Raw genomic sequence first — 13435 nt, forward strand, 5'->3', positions numbered from 1 at the left:
CTGCAAGGTTGAAGCCTCATCTGTATAAAGGAGTTTCAGTCAACCAGTTTATTCAAAAATTAAGTTGGTATTATTCTGTATCTGACACCAGCCAGTTAACAAATCCCAGTAAATTACTCCCATGGACAGAAAACCAAATGTATTTTGAACAAAACTGGTGATGGATGGGGTTGAATGGCCATTACATTACTGATTTAAAGCTTTTTACAGATAAAATTCTAACTTTGAAGTACATGGTCTTAGAATTCATTTTTACCACACATGATGCAATGAATTCAGAACTAGACGGACATTAACTTGAAATTACTAGAAGGAAGTTGTGCAAAAGGTGAAAATAGGAAGAAATCATTTTTATCCAGTCATTTCTGAGTAGTTATGATTTTTTTCCATGCCATGGCATTGTTTCAGAAGTGTTAAAGTTGCTAACCTTCCATATACCACTAGTTTAGGACAAAACTATACTGGGCTGTATTCTTATGTTAATTTATTTGGAGGTCCAGTGTTCAATCCTCAATAGATTTTATGTATCCCTTGTATGCATCCTCATTCATCAGTTCATCAGTCCTGAAGGATTGCTGAGAGTCACCTTGATCAGTCAACCATCTTCATAACAAGATTTGTTGACAAGTCTGGGTCTTCTGCAAGAGCTACATTAATTTCAATTACTTCCCCTGTTAGTGGAGAATAGAGTTCACTGACAGCTTTCACGCTTTCCAAAGCTCCAAACCCATCTTGTTTGTTCAATTTTGTTCCAGCTTCTGGAAGACTACAGTAAACTACATCTCCCAATTCTTCCTGTGCAAAATTGCTGATTCCCACTGTTCTATTACCATTTTCAGTTGATATCCATTCACTTGTCTGTGAATTTTTCAACAGTAAGTAGTAGGGCACTGATGCAAAGGCCCTGGGAAGCAGCGGCCTCAGCCCCAGCCACTGCTCACACGGACTAAGCAGCTACCCTAGAAAGACAGTTTTAATCCTACCCAAAAAAGGAACACTTAGCAGGAAAGAATCATAGGGTGATTACAGTTCCTCACACAAGCCTCATTGGGACATTTGCAACCCAATTGTTCATTTTACATTTCCTCTTCATAGAATACAGCTAGATCAACGCGGACAGGGCCCTTTTCTTTCTGGTAGTTTCTCTGTCTTTGGAAGACTTTCCCTCTTAGCTAGTCTGTTTCTTCTTCTGCAATAGTTGCTGTAATTGGTTCAAGTAGCTGATATTTGGGTGTCCAGAAACAGGGAAGACTTCAGATGACTTTCAAGAACTCTGAAGGTCCTATACTGAAGAAAAGAAGACACCAACAGGGGACTCTAGTAAAACCCTTGAAAGCAAAATTTGAGTACTAGAAGCAGAAACTAGATGAAAGGGTGGTCATTGGCATGCTTTATAAGTGTTTGTTTGAGTGGTAAAGAAATTCTGTGAAGAAATTAATATTTGATATACCAATGCAAAGGTGGGGAAAGGTGAGGATGATGAGAAACATTTAGGAAAAGTACATTTTAACAAACAGGAAAAGACATTATGGACATGGGAGTTATCCTTGAGTTAGCTCTCTAGGCATTCACTGTTGGACCACTGACTTGAAAGAAAATGATACAGTATACTATTAAGATTTAACCCTGAATAAAATGAATTATTGATTCGTAAAGTAAAAGTAAAGTAAAAAATGGGAAATTGACACTGACTACAATAATTTCCTATAGCAGTTTAACCAATGTAAGTTAATTGCTATAACAAGGAGACCAAAAGAACCCAGAAAACACCTTAGCCAGCAAACATTTGACTTAATTGACAAATTAAGACAGATGGCTGCCAAAGGCAGTGCTATGTTAGACACTATGTCAGTCAATAAACATTTTTAAATGCTTAATATTCGCCAAGCATTGTGCTAGTCATAGGGGACACAAAAACAGAAAAAGATAGTCTCTGCTCTCAAAGAGTTCATAGTCTAATGGGAAGGGGTTCAACAATATGTTTGAACAAGTTATAAACAGGATAAATAGATGGAAGGCACTAGAATTAAGGAAGATCAGGAAAGGCTTCCTGTAGCAGGTAGGATTTTAGCTGAGACTTGAAAGAAGCCAGGGAAGCCAGGAGATGAAGATGAGGTACAGCCTTCCAGGGATGGGGAACAGCCAGTGAAGATGCCCTGAGTCTGGAGATGGAGTGTTTTGTCAGAGGTACAGCAAGGAGGCCAGTGACACTGGATGGCAAAGGGAGAATGAGGAGAGAGGTAAAGTGTAAAAAGAAAGAGGGAATTTGGGTTATAAAGGGCTTTGTTATTATTATATATATTCTTTTCTTAGTTTTACTTGACTTCATTCTGTATCAGTTCAAATAAGTCTTCTCCAGTTTTTCTGAAACTGTTCCCTTCATCTTCTTACAGCACAGTAGTATTCCTCATATACCATAATTTGTCTAACCATTCCTCATGCCCCAAGGGCACCTCCTTAGTTTCCAGTTGTCACCACAAAAAAGAAATGCTATATTTTTGTACATATAAGTCCTTTTCTTCTTTCTTTGATCTCTTTGGGGGTAATAGGCCTAATAATGGTTATTGCTGGGTCAAAAGGTATGCACAATTTAGTAACTTTTTGGACATAGTTCCAAATTGCTTTCCAGAATAGCTGGACAAGTTTCCAGTTCCACCAGCAGTCCATTAATGTGTTTGTTTTCACGCAGGATCACAGATTTAGAGCTGGAAGGATGTTAGAGATCATCTAATCCAGTGGTGTCAAACTCAGATACAAACAGAGGCTACTAAAATATACATAAGGATCCCCAAGGGCTGTATATTGACTTAGAAAACACATGTTAATATTATTTATTTTATTGTTGGGTTCTGCCAGCACTTGAGAGTGTTGTGGCAGCATGCCACTGCAGGACCTAATCTTTAACTAAATTACAATCCAATTGTTTCATTTTATAGAAGTCAAAGAGGATGAGACTCAAGAGTACAGCTGATAGCTGATAGACTCAGTGCATACTGAAACATTTTATTCTATTTCTTTCTTTTTCCTGTTTTTTTTTGGGGGGGGAACATGGCTAAAGCAGAAATTAGTTTTGCATGACTATGGATTTGTAACGAGTTTCATTTTTCTTACCTTCTCAAAGGATGGGGAAAGAAAAGAGGTTAGGAAGAGAATTTGGAACTGAAAATAAAAAAGGGGGGGAAGGGAAAAAAGGGAAAATAAATATAATTGGTATTCTTTGTAATCCTATGTATTTTATGCTTAAAAAAAATATTGAGTCAAGGTCTTTAGGCTTCACCAGTATACCAAAGGGTCTGTGACACATAAAAAGTTAAGAATGTTCGATTTCGTTCTAACCCTACGTTTTATGGATGAGCAAACTGCGGTCCAGAGAGGTTAATAAACTGTTCCAAGTCACTTAACAAGAAGCTCTCGAATATGAACCCATGTCTTCTAAGTACACTCTCAGGGCTCTTTCCACATATTTGCAGGAATCAGGTGTTTTGTTAAAAGATAAGCTACATTTCTGTCGAGTTAGTCCTATCTGATCCCAGAAAAGAGAAGCACACATTTCTGCTTGGCTGACAAATTATCCCGCAAACAAGACAAGAAGCTCTGGATCAGCAAACCAGCACCTGCGGCTACCCGGGGGGGGGGGGGGGGAGGGGGTTGATGGGGAGAGGAGAGACACGTGACCGCGGGGGGGCGGGAAGGGGTTGATGGGGAGAGGAGAGACACGTGACCGCAGCCCAGCCACTACAGCAGAAGAGTCCGGGCCGGGGTCCGCAGGTGTCCCAAAAGCCCTTACTGCACGTGACTACAGAGCCCCTCCGGAAGGCCCCCGAGACTGTCCCCGGGGCCCGTCGAGGACGAGACACCCACGTTCCTTTTCTGGAGCAAGTCCAGACTAGCGTTCCAAAAGGAGCCCAGATTTGCCGCGGGGCCTTGTGGGGGCTGTAGTCCACATGGGTCGAGAGGTTCGAGGACAACCTGCGGCAAGAACTCCATTCCCCGTCGGCCCTCGCGGCCCGCCCAAGTTGCCACTTCCTGTTTAGGGAAAGCCGGGGGAAGGCTGCTTTTTTGAGTAGGGTTTGGGGCTGGTTGTAAGTGCTGTCGTGTCCTAGCTTTGGCTGTGTGCCCACTCGCCCCGCGCCCCGGCAGGAAGACCCGGGGCCCCCTCTCTCCATCTGTCCTCTGTCTTCAGTCTCTCCCTCCAGACAAATACAGGAACGAGCCTCCGTCCCCGAGCACTTCTAGCGGGGCTCGAAAGGGCTGATCCAGCTGGGAACGTCGGTAAAGCGCTTTGGGATCCCCCAACGTCTGGGGCTGGGGGCTGGGGGAGAGGGGCGATTTAATTTGCAAAACAAAATAAAAGGTTTCCATGTTGCTCGGTGCCGGGGCTGGAGAGAGAAGGATGAAGATGTAGGGGCGGGGGAGGGTAAGAAGGGGGTGTAAGGGGGGTGTAGAAGCCCCGGGGACTGGCGCGAGGGCAGGGGGCTGGACAGTCTGATTTGGGGCCAGGGAAATGTAATCCACCTGTCCGAAGACCCCAGCGCAGGGGGAGTTGCTGGACCTGAGGCAAGACATTGCAGACACCCCGCAGCATGGTGTCCTGTAGTAGGGCCTCTGACTTGGGCCAGGTTGTATTGAGGGATTCCCGGGAAGGTAGTGTGAGCAGTAGTACCTGCAGTAATGCAGAGCTCTGAATCAGAGACAGTTTATGAAGTTGTAAATCAAGGGTGTGACGTCTGCTCCATCCCTAAGTTAGAGAGAGGCAGAGCAATTTAAAAAGGGTGTCAGCTTTGTATCTCTCTGTTACCGTGGTGAAACTGGTGGTGGTGGTGAAATCTAATGTGCCTCCTCTTTCTTGTTACAGCATTGCCGGTCCTAAAAGGATTTTTCATATGCCGGCCAACAGGTAACTAGTGAAGAAACTTATCTCTTCATGTCTTTATTGAAAATTGATAAATCCAGCCTGGCATTGCTTTTTTCCAATTTAGCAAATCAAGATTTGCCTTGTATGTGTATCATGTTAATGTAACATGGTTAGTAGCAAGGTGAGATGCTGCCTAGGCTTTCTTGTCATGAGAAAAACATTTTTCATCTTATTCCTAGATTCCAGGATTTAGAGCTGGAAGGGAACCTTTGAGATAATTTGAGTTTCTACCCTCAGATTCAAATCCCATTGTTTTTTCTACTTTATGATACTGTTTGGAGAATTTAATCTACAGTGGACCTCATATGCCTCTGGAAATAATTGGTTAGTTGAAAACAAAGTATCTTTAGATTCCATCTCAGTGCTTTTAATACTACCTATCTTGAATTTTTAGGAAAAGTTGGTGGTCCCATTCATTATGACCTCAAAATATGCTATGTATTATTTTACAGAAAGCATTACTAGTTCATAATAGGAAGTTAAATATACATGTAGATTATATAACAGTATAAGGATAAATAGGTAGAAACTTTGATTTTGAAAAGTCATATTCAGAAGATAGGAAGAAGGGCAGTCAAGGGAGGATAAACACCAAAGTGTGGTCTGGTTGTCCGTTGTCCTGTAAGAAGTGTCAGAAACACTGAAGTTCAGAATGAATTAAAGTTGATGAGGAAAGCTAAAGAAAATGAAGGTTTATTTTGTTTTTAGCTACGTTGGGGAAAAGCCAATCAGAGGATGGATAGTGCTGCTGTTCAGGGCAGGTAGAACTTGATAACGTACATGAGAAAAAAGACAAAACTATTCAACTTTTATTTTGTTTTTGTTTTATCTACCAAGGAGGATGATCGTAGGACTAGAAAGGACAGAACAAAAATGGCTATTTGCAGTAATAAATTGTTATCCAAGGTAATAGGGATATAAAGAGAGAGTATTTAGCTGCCCTTCATGAGTTCAGTTTGCAATCTGCCTCTCAGGGTAAGAACTGATAGGTGTGACTGCTGAAGAATCTCTGAAATCACTATTGTGAATCTTTGAAAGATTGGAGGAAAGATCACAGCAACTATCTCTGTTTTCACAAAAGAGAAGAGAATGGAAAATACAACTCAAAACAAGCTAGTGAACTGACTGGACTTACTGGCAGAATTCCAGAAGATGTTATTCAAGAAATGGGTAATAACAAAAAGTCTGAATGGTTTATTAAGAAAAGTCCTAACAGACTAACCTTATTTCCTTTTTTTGACAGGGCCCTTAATGAGCCTGTTAAATCGGGTGTTGTTTACTTAGATACCAGCATATGACAGAGTTTCTCATGCTCTTCTTATAGATGGGAAAATGTGGGCTAGACAGTAATAGAGGAATTTGTAACATTGATTGACTGTACTGAAAATTTATTAATAGTGCTATGTTATCCTGGAAAAGGAGTTCTTAACCTTTTTTTGTGTCATGGACCTCTGGCAGACTGGTGAAGTCTATAGACCCTTTCTTAGAATGCTGTTTGTTATCTACATTCATAATTAACGAAATACTAAATTTCATTTAGAGATGAGTGAAAATAAAGGTATAATTTACCCCTTATTGAAGTAAAAGGATCCCCTGAAATCTATCTGTGGATCCACTGGGGATCTGTGCTTCTGTAGCTCAAAAAACAAAGTAAGGAGGAAGGCTTAGTGCCCCAGGGATATATACTTGGTTCTGTGCTCTTTACAATTGTTATCAATGACTTGGATGAACTAGTCAGACATTAAGTACCTGCTTTGTGCCACTTGCTAGGGATACAATGACAAGAGTTCTGCTCTCAAGAAGCTTACATTCTGTTGGAGGCAGAGAAAGATATGAATAGCCATTGTATCAGATTTGTAGGAGACACAAAGTGAGGTGTAATAGCTAACAAGTTGAATTACAAAGTCGGGATCTCAAAAGATGTTGATGGGCTAGAATAGTCAGCCAAATCTAAGAAGATGGAGTTGAATGAAGATAAATGTAAAGTCTTATACACTGGTTCGTAAGTTATCTTCAAATACAGTATGAGAGCCATGTTGAGACTGCACTTTATATGAAAAGGATTAGTGGTGTGCAAGTTCAGTAAGAGCTTATGATTTTGCAGCCAAAAAACTAATATGATTTTAGGCTTCCCTAAGAAAGGCTTAGTGTCCAGGACTAAGGAAGTGTTGGTTCTACTGTGCTCTGCCCTAGTTTCACCCATTGTGGTTTTGTGGGCACCACATTTTAGAGTGGGGCAGTCAGCATGGTAAAGGGCTTGAGATCACAACATATTAATACTGGCTGAAGCAACTGGTAGTGTTGAGTGTAGAGAGGAAAATTAAATAAGTTAGGGTAGCTATTGTCAGGTATTTGAAGGACTATCGTGGGGCAGTGGATAGAGCGCCATTTCTAGTGTCAGAAAGACTCTCATTCTTGAGTTCAAATCTGGCCTCAGACAGTGACCCTGGACAAATCACTTAATTGTGTTTGCCTGTTTCTTCATCTGTAAAATGAGATGGAGAAGGAAATAGCAACTCACTCCAGTATCTTTGCCAAGAAAACCCCAAATGGGGTCATGAACAGTTGGACGCTACTGAGAATGACTGAACGACAACACATGTAGAAGAGGGATTAATGTATTCTCCACATTTCTCACTCTTATCCTCTTGTCACCACAAGCGTATATATGACCCTAGTTTTAAGCCTTAATCGCCTATCTCTGGATCATTGCAATCACGTTCTAATTGGTCTCCCTGCCTCAAGTCTCTTTTTTCTACAATTCTTTTTCCCCAAAGCTGCTAAAATGATTTTTCTGAAAAGTGCAAGTTTAACCATGTCACTTTCTTACTCATTAAATTCCCATGGCTCCCTATTATGTCTAGGATCAATGTAAATTCTTCTGTTTGGCATTTAAAGTCTCTCCCAGTGTGTCACTTGGCATTAGGAAAACTTGAGTTCAGATCCTGCCTTAAACACTCAGTAGCTGGCAAGACACTTAACCCATCTCAGTCTCAGTTTCCCTATTTGTAAAATAAGGAGATTCATTTCAATGGCCTGTTACATCCCTTCTGGTTCTATTGACTTCTACTTTTCTACCCTTATTAGAGATCAGTCTCTTTCAGGTACTCTGTGGCCCAGACAAATTGGCTATCTTTCTGTTCCTTACACATGATGCTCTTACCTCCTGTCATTAGCTGTCTCTTGTGCCTTGAACGTACCTTCTCACCTCTGACGTACCTTCTCGCCTCTGCCTCTTAGCATCTCTGCTTTTCTTAAGAAATCAACTCAGACGCCCCCTTCTACATAAAGCCTTCCCTGCCCTCCCAGTTGCTAATGCCTCCCCCTATTACTAGGTAATTTTTTTGTACTTTCTGTATATTCTGTATGTATATGTTTTCCCCTCAGTAGAATGTAAGGTCCTGGAAGGGAGAAATGTTTCATTTTTGTCTTTGTATAGCCATTCCCCAGCATGGAGCCTGGCACACAGGTGCTTAATAAGTGCTTAGTTATTGATTTTGTGTGTTTCTGTTTGGCAGAACTAGAATCAGTGGTGGGGAGTTGTAGACCGACATTTAGTCTCAGTGTAAAATATTAACAATTTGGTACATAAGTGGAATTGAGCTGCCCTTTTAGATTGGCTAGATTATGCCTTGTGGAGTATGTTGTAGAAAGGATTCTTATTTGGACGTGGGTTAAATTTGATGGCTTCTAAGGACCTATTAAACCCTAAGATACTGTGATTGTGTCAAAGAATGGGAGTTGTTACTGAGACCTCTGTTTTATAACTTCATTAAGTGCAGCTTCTAGAGTATGCCCACCGTAATTACCATAGACCAGGTGGCAGGTAGTGATGTTATTTTAAAAACAGAGTTTGCAATAAAGTTTGTATTTATATCATATTTGCAACTCTATAGCATCACTGAGCAAAGAACCGCTGAATACCAGAGTGGAGGAGGATTCCATATCATTTCTGTTTTGTTCAAATATTGGCTTGACCCTTTACACTTTCACTGTTGCAAAATGAATGACTGATAGCTTTTGCTCTTCCTGTTTTGTTGTAAACTATGAGCACCCTGATGTTTTCTGGTCATTGTAAACGGCATCGTATAAGGAAACATTTTTCGCCCCGATCTTTATGGGAGTTTCTTGATCAATTATCCTTGAGTCTAATCTGGGTAGCTTTCTTTGTATTTTTAATTCTTTTCACCAATTGTGTTATTACCTTTTTGGCAGTAGTGATTGAGGTCAGGGAACCACAGATTCTCATAGCTGGATGAGTGAGCATCCAACTGAATAGGAATCCCTTCTCCAATATCTCACCCATGTGATCAATCTGGGGTTGGCTTGAGGGCCTCTAGTAATGGGCAGCCCATTCTACTTTTGTACAGCTTTTGTAAGTGTTAATAAGTTTTTCCTTACACAGAATTTCGTTTTTCCTTTCTCTACTTTCTTTTGTCCCTAGGTTTGCCTTCTGGGGCCAAATGGAGAAAGTCTTAACCCCTTTCCACATGACACTTCTTTTCCGCCTTGAATACAGACAACTCTCATTCTTACCCCTTTCCCTTTCCCTGCTGAATATTACCGGGAGCACTAGAAGTTGGAGTTTGTTTGTCCTGTGGAAGACAGATGTGCCACTAGGATTTTTGACTGTCTTACTCAGAGAGACTTTTTGAATTTCAGTGTTATAACTAATTTCATGATTTACCAGGGTGTTTTCTAGATTTTTAGGAAATTAAAACCTAAACCTAAATTTTATCCTTCCCACAATATTTTGTATCCTTTTTCAAGTCCCATTCTAAGAATGACTTCCTTAAAATCACTTAGTTTTCACTGGTTGCTGTTTTAAACTCCATGGTTTTATTCATTCTGTCCAAAGAACTTTTCTTACAGAAGTTCATCAAATTGGCAGTTTCCTAGTCAAGACTGAAAATCCTGGTTTGACCTAAATACCAATTCAATTTTTAAAAATTAATGGATCAAGGGGCGGCTAGAGCACTGGCCCTGAAGTCAGGAGGACCTGAGTTCAAATCCGGCCTCAGACCAAACACTTGACACGTACTAGCTGTGTGACCTTGGACAAGTCACTTAACCCCAATTGCCTCACCAAAAAAAAAAAAAATTAATGGATCAAAATAGTAAGACTGAAAAAAATATAACCTTATAAGACATCCCATTTTCCATCAAATCAGACAAATCAATTGGTGGACTTATTTTTGTGTCATGAGTAAATTTTGGTAGATAATAGAAACTAGAGATCCATTTTCTGTTTCCTTCTTCACTTCTGACCATGAAAAGAAAACCAGACTCAAAAAGTCACAAAATGTATACAAAAAATGAGACACTTTCATGGAGGCATAGCACCATCTTGTGGTTTTGTAAGATAAAGTTCCTAAAGACTTAAAACTTGTGGTTTTGCATTTCTTAGCATAAATGATATCATCTCTTGTGCTTGACTTAAGGGATAGATGAAATGAAACCAAAGGCCCAGAGTTCCCCATCTCACTGTAAAGGCTGCGCACAGGGTATTGATTGTGTTTTCTAGGAATGTATTTATTCAGTTGTCTGACCCCATATGCTGTGTGTGTGTGTTTTTATGTATGTAAATATATTTATGTTTTTACACATAAATAATATCCAGGGTTTTTTATTTAGACTTGGTTTTATTCTTCTTTGTAATTTACTGTAATATGACTGTCATGGAACATTCAGGAACTTGTGCTTTTCGGCCTCTCAAGTCTCTTTCAGTTTGACATAGGTAAAAGTTTAGTAGGTGATATGATTATGCATACCTTAGCAGTTCTGTCTGCTTCTTTAATAATGAGAGATCTCTTCCTGGGCCAACTTGGTGTATGGTAATTGAAGAATGTTAACAGCACAGAATTTTTATCCTTTGTAGCCAACTGTCTTGTGTTCTGCTAACTTGACCTCTTTTTCTTTAAGCTGAATTATGTTTGTGGCTAGCTTCCTAAACTGGAAATTCTGCCTGAGGTGTTAGGACTGATTCCCTTCAATTTATGTTGTTTTCTTTCTTTACTTAAACTGAAAAAACGAAGTTCCTCACTAAATTGCTACGAAATTAAAATTTCAGGCATCTCTTATGTGTCCTCAGGGATTGTTTCATGATTGTACTTTTTCAGTTCTACATACTGAAAATATATAACCTTATAAATGTCAAAATCATGTCTTTTATATAGAGAATTAAAATTACTTATCTTTTTATTTGTAAAGGTCAAAATTCTTCAGAACTCAGAGGTTTTAGAAAATTCACATTTCAAATATGGATGATGATTCTAGACCTCTCCTCATTTCTGAGGTGAATAATGAAGTAGATCCTCAAGTTATGAACATCCAGTTTGAAGCAGCAGATGTGAGGTCCAAAAGGTGAGTGTTTTATTTGTTAGGAACTGATAGTCCCTGACCCTTCAATTTTATGTACTATAATGCAAATATTATGATTAGAATAGTTAGTGTTTTAAAAAAGTTAAATTGCAAACAGATTTTGATTTGATAATTGAGTAGCCAGTTTCTCGTCTTATTTCTTGGGATTTTATTTATGTTTAATGATTTTTATCAAACTCGTAAAATTGTTACATTGTTACTTTTATGTAACAAGTCACATACATTCAATGATGTAATGTCTGGGATTAATTCGTTCATTGTCACTAAATTCTTAAAACTACTTGAAAAATGCCCTAAGTTTATTGATTTTCAGTTTTTCAAGAAAAAATGTTTGGTATAGGAATGATTTTATTTAGTAACTACTGACTAAAATAAAAATGGCCAGTTAATTTATATGTTATGGACTAAATGTACCTTCCCTTTGTTCTAATTTTCTCTTCCTCCACAATAAAAATGTATAGCATGTCATGTGATAGGATGATGGGTCCCTTTCTAATTTGTGGATTGAGTATTTGCTGAAAAGACTTATTATTTTTTATTGGAAATTGATCTGTAGTCTAAAGCTTTACTGCAGTGCCTCATCATGATGGGGTAGTATCCTTGACTTTTCACTCTTGTTTTTTTAAGGATGGTAATTATGTGAGGTGGGGCTGTGTGGTATAGAGAGCTAGTCCTCAGGTTCCAATAGACCTAGGTTCCAGTCCTGCTTCTGCCCCTACTTGTTCTGGGCAAATCCTTAAGCTCTCAGTGCTCCAGGCAGCCTTCTAATGAGATAAGTAGGAGAAAATGTGCTGATAAAGGAAGTTCTTCATTGAAGCTTCTATACTGATAAAATTACAAATCTTGTATAGATACTGGCAATATTAACATTTGTCAGTTTGGAAATTATAAGTGATCTTCTGATCAGAAGAATGTGAAAGGCCACAAAGATAGTAACAGAGCCACAATTCAAACCTAGGCCCTCCCCAAATCTAGTGCTCTTTGTCATTTATAACTTAAATAGAAATTGTATGTCCTCTCAGGTAGAGTTGAATAAATCAAAGTGAGAGATGATGAATGGAAACTGCTAGCCTTCATGCCCTAAATCATAGCACTGGTTTGATTTAAATGACAAAGATATTACAGGCTCTTAGTAAAAAAAAACAAAACACAACTAGATGTTTAAATGCCAGAAAACCAAGAAGCTATTGTTCACACTTTTAAGACAGTTTAGCATGAAGTTTTCTAGTTTTACCACACAGGGGAGCCGGAAGCCATGATATCAGTTTTGATGTAAACTGAGGTGTCTGGTTATTTTTACTCTTTTGGTTTTCCTTCTTCTATTTCTCTGATTCACTTTCAGCATGATAGGGATTTTAGTTTATTGAATTTATAGGAACAGTCATTCATTCAGCAAACATATAGTAAGTACCTACCTATGTGCTGGGTACAGACAAAATAGTTCCTGTGCTCAAGAAGCTTATATTTTATTGGGTGAAATTGACATGTACACAGAGAAGTAAATACAAAATATGAATATAGTAAATAGTCTAGAGGGCTTGTAGAAGAGATTCCTTTATTGGGCAGAGGGTAGGACTAGGTGATGTCCCTGGTCACCTCTGACTTTGAGGCCATGATCCTGATTTGCCACACTGGTTTAGACTCTTAGTTCAAGGGAATCTTAGAATCTAAGAGCTGAAAGGGACGTTAGAAATCATCCAGTCTAATGCCTTCATTTACATTTAAAGAAGCTGAGTCCTAGAAAGTGAAAAGGCATGCCCAGAGGTAGAAAGTCACTATCAGAGCTGACACAAGGATCCTTGTTTCCTCCCTCCCAGGCCAAGCCTTTTTCTGCTCCCCAGAATTCCCTTCCATGTGACCTATGACTTCCTCATTTATTTATTAAAATATGCTTTATAGATCTCTTTTGTCTTTATGTTACAACCATTTTATACAAATTGCATCTTCCCTCGTGACAAAGAAAAACAACTAAACAAGGAGTTTATAACCTGGAGTCTATGAACTGATTTTTAAAAATATTTTGATAATTGTTTCAATGTAATTGATTTCCTTTGCAATCTTTATGGGGTTTTTTTTTGCATTTAAAAACATTATTCCACAGCCTTCACTAGACTGCTAAAAGGGTCCATGACATCAAAA

At 39.1% G+C, this 13435-nt stretch overlaps 1 protein-coding gene across 3 annotated transcripts in view; it reads left to right on the forward strand.

The window, feature by feature from the left end:
• Positions 1 to 4039: 4039 nt before the first annotated feature.
• Positions 4040 to 13435, forward strand: part of SLC38A9 (solute carrier family 38 member 9) — a 94095-nt gene continuing 84699 nt past the window's right edge. Inside the window, exons 1-3 of one of the 3 annotated variants that reach the window (XM_027863470.1) lie at positions 4040 to 4272; positions 4856 to 4897; positions 11126 to 11278. In XM_027863470.1, coding sequence (XP_027719271.1) covers positions 11175 to 11278 — 104 coding nt within the window. In that variant the 5' untranslated portion in view covers positions 4040 to 4272; positions 4856 to 4897; positions 11126 to 11174. Of the gene's footprint in view, positions 4273 to 4855; positions 4898 to 5177; positions 5240 to 11125; positions 11279 to 13435 lie in introns of those variants that run through there. The other 2 variants (XM_027863472.1, XM_027863471.1) reach the window with 2 other exon arrangements.

Source organism: Vombatus ursinus, unplaced genomic scaffold (assembly GCF_900497805.2).
Source record: "Vombatus ursinus unplaced genomic scaffold, bare-nosed wombat genome assembly UNPS02014772.1, whole genome shotgun sequence".
NCBI classification, from domain to species: Eukaryota; Metazoa; Chordata; class Mammalia; order Diprotodontia; family Vombatidae; genus Vombatus; species Vombatus ursinus.